This window comes from Sinocyclocheilus rhinocerous, unplaced genomic scaffold (assembly GCF_001515625.1).
Source record: "Sinocyclocheilus rhinocerous isolate Xijiao unplaced genomic scaffold, SAMN03320098_v1.1 scaffold1525, whole genome shotgun sequence".
Classification (NCBI taxonomy): domain Eukaryota; kingdom Metazoa; phylum Chordata; class Actinopteri; order Cypriniformes; family Cyprinidae; genus Sinocyclocheilus; species Sinocyclocheilus rhinocerous.
The window spans coordinates 122748-126539 of record NW_015643575.1 but is presented as its reverse complement, the minus strand read 5'-3'; the positions used below and the strand labels follow the sequence as shown (position 1 = coordinate 126539).

At 37.9% G+C, this 3792-nt stretch overlaps 1 protein-coding gene across 1 annotated transcript in view; it reads left to right on the top strand.

The window, feature by feature from the left end:
- Positions 1 to 2923, top strand: part of LOC107757415 (nuclear factor 7, brain-like) — a 7514-nt gene extending 4591 nt beyond the window's left edge. The window contains exon 6 of the mRNA XM_016574884.1: positions 2343 to 2923. Within this exon, the coding sequence (XP_016430370.1) occupies positions 2343 to 2923 (581 nt within the window). The remainder of the gene's footprint in view (positions 1 to 2342) is intronic.
- Positions 2924 to 3792: the final 869 nt, after the last annotated feature.

Below are 3792 nucleotides of genomic sequence, written 5' to 3'. Positions count from 1 at the left end.
GTATTTTGACTTTATATATGATCAGACACTTGCACTTACTTTCTGGAAATCATACTCAAATGGAGTTAATGAGGCTTTTGACGAGCGAGTGACAGAGATCATTAGAATGGCCGTATCTGAGGCAGCAAATTAATAGCATCACGTTTTCACCAGTTTGCAGGTTATAAAGTTTATTGTAGCTATGGGTATTGTAGCTCAGTTTGTCTTGTTGTTAATACATTTGGCCAAAATCTCACGATATAAAAGACGAACAGCTATGATATTTAAAACGTACAAAAGTGTATTGGCTACAACTAGACAGCAAATGCTAAGACTCTTCTCTGCTCTTTATACACACGAAAACATTAGCCTTTATAGACAGCATTTCTTGAGAAAAGAAAACGCTGTACTTATCCAAACATCAGTTCTTTACTTACCCTTGCATTGCGAAGAAGTAGACGTCTGTCTTCAAACTGCGTGTCACAGCGCTTCATTCTGAATGGAGGCGGGTTGGAGTTATGAGGTTTGACTGACAATTTGAGGATCCAATGGCGTGTTTAGTCACAAGCTCTTTAGAATGCTTTTCATTGGTTAAATATTTGTAAAACCCACAAACCGACATAACAATGACCAATAGCACTGATTTAAAATAATAACGAAATATAAGAGATAAGGACGTTTTTGATAATTTTCCACAGCACGCCGACACTAGTGGTTGGGAAACACTGTTTTAACATTAATTAATATTTAAGTCAGTGATTCATCTGCGTACCACTAGAGGGAGCCCGTACCACACTTTGAGAATCAGTGATGTAGAGTATTTTAAGTGAGAGATGGACTGAGGGAGTGTGATTACCTGCATCTGATACAGCATTCATTGAATGTCCGCTGAGGAAAGCGATATCTTTGTCATACTATCCTTTCATGTGTTAAGGGTGATTTCCGATGACAGCGCTGATCAGTGTTGTTAACACCATCTTACAAGCTGTTATTAAAAGTAAAACTGACTTTGTTTACAACCCTGTTTCAGTCTCTTTTAATATAAACGTCTTTACTGCTGACTCACTCATAAAGACATTCTCTTGTCGCCATCTAATGGTGGAACAATGTAACTAAAATCAGCATTACACACACACGCAGTTTCCCAATACGAAATACTACTAGCCTATTAAATACTAAGATTATTTATATAAAATATAATTTATTGAATAATAATATTTAATAAGCAACAACAACAGCCATCATAAAAGTTGCTTGGCAATGCTGTCCAAAGTACAAAACCAGCACTCTGATATAGCCTACAGCATTAATATAAAATATAACGTAATGAGACTTTGCCCCCAGCCAAAATGGTTTGCTCTGGAACAAATAATAGATTAATCAGACCTAAGACTACCCGTTAGATTTACCCAAAACAAATTATATCTCATGTTTAACCACTATAGAGAAATCAGAGCCAGCGACAAACTCCAGAAGAATTGGCCGAGGTGAGGCTGCTCTCGGCAGGTTCATGAGCGCTGAACGGCCGCTGACGCTCTGCAGCTCACATCTCCGAAAACGTCGAAGCAGATTTTCAAATAGATTTTCAAAAAGACTTTATTAACAAACCATGTATATTAAGTCTAAACAAGTACATTCTCACCTAAAAAAAAAACTCTTAAACTACATTCCGTGACACAAAAACAGTATTATTTATAAAATTATAGTGGATTGGGCATCTGCCATGACACTCGCTGTGAGAAATACCGCAAGCGGAGTGATACAAATGGTGTAACGGTTGGAGTTCTGATATCACTTGAATATCGCACTCCTCTCAGCCAATCAGATTTGAGAACCAGAAAGAACCGTTGCATATATATGTATATTTATAGAACAGTTATTTCTGGTCCTCGAATCTGATTGGCTGAGAGGAGTGCGATATTCAAGTGATATCGGAACTCCAACCTTGTGCCTACTATCTCACGTGTGATATTGCTCATATATATCTCACAATTTTGACTTTTTTCTTCTCGGAATTGCGAGTTTATGTCTCACAATTCTGATTTTATAATATATTGCAGATCTGAATTTACATCTTGCAATTCTGAAAAAAGTCAGAATTGTGAGACAAAAAGTCATAATTACTTTTTTATTCTGTGGCAGTTACATTTATTTATTTATTTATTTTCCAGTGATGAGAACAAGCTTCTATACTTTTAAGAACTGTTCACTGAAAGGTTCATGAGAAACCAAAAATGGTTCTTCTATTGCATCACTACGAAACCCCCCTTTTGGAACCCATTATTTTTAAAATTATAGTCTTATCATAAACCTATTTAATTTATGTGAAAAACAAATGTCATGACATTCTCTTTCATCTGTAGTTCCTGTAATCCTTGACCCCAACACCGCTCACCCATGCCTGCATCTCTCTGACAATCTGAGCGATGTATGGTTTGGTCAGTGGAGTCGACAGGCCTTGGGTTACACAAACAAATGTGAGGGCTATTCGAGCGTCTTGGGCTCTGAGGGCTTCAGCTCTGGGACTCACTACTGGGACGTCGAGGTCGGGGACAACACCACCTGGGTCTTAGGAGTGATTTCAGAGTCTGCCATCCAGACTCGAGACAATCTGTCCAGTTCTGGTCTGTGGCGCCTTGGCTTTCACAATGGCACATATGGACAAGGCCTTTCAGGAGATTTTCTCATGCCGCTTGCAGTGAAACAGAAGGTCCAACGCATCAGAGTCCAGCTGGACTGGGACGGAGGGCAAGTGTCATTCTTCAATCCTCTCACTGACACTCACCTCCACACCTTCAAGCACACCTTTAGCGAGAGAGTGTTTCCGTACTTCTGTAATGTGTGTCCGTCTCAAGCTCTGCGGATCTTGCCGGTGGAAATGGCTCCAGCAGGACTGGAGGTGCAGAGATTATCTGCATTAACCAGCAAAATAGAGAGCAAGTAGAGTTGCAGAAGTAAAAATCCTGTTCATTTTCTACACAGAGAAAAAAAAATAGAAATTCCTGTGGAGAAAAGGAATAGAAAAAATTCTGACCAGAACCAAAATATAAAAATATTGGAAAATAACTAATTGAATCTTTTCAATGAGTCTTCTAATTTAATTTTAGTAATAATCATTACTGTGAAAAGACATCACTGTGAAAGCTGCTGTGATAATTGCTTTCTTTTTTTATTTGCACTGAGAAACAATAAACATAGTATACATACATATACATATACACATACACACATATACATATACATATACATATGATATACATATACATATACACACACATGCTATCATAAGGCAGCACTGAAGAAATTGTTACATTTTGAAACGTAAGATTTTCACATCCAGTGCAGTTTGATGTTGTATTGTTTTTTTGTTTTTTTTGGCTTTTAAATATTATTATTGGAAATATTTATGCTTAATCTTGAAAGTACTTTTGGGTAGCGTGCAGTGTTGGGGAGTAACTAGTTACATGTAACGGCGTTACGTAATTTAATTACAAAATAAATGTAACTGTAATCAGTTACAGTTACTAAGAAAAAATATGTAATTATGTCTGTGGAAATCAGGCGCGGACTGGCCATCGGGAGAACCGGGACAATTCCCGGTGGCCTGGAAGCAAATTTGGCCAGCTATTTTAATATTATTATTATATAGTTGCCTGCCGAATGTACTAAAGCGATTATTTCCGAATTCTCTATTCGATAATTAAATCTCTAATAAATCATGAATCGGTTAGTCGTGACTGGCAATGCTTCGGCTCGCGAGCTCTCCGCGCCTCCGCCAAACGGTTTGGATCAGAGTAATCAATGCGAGAGAGA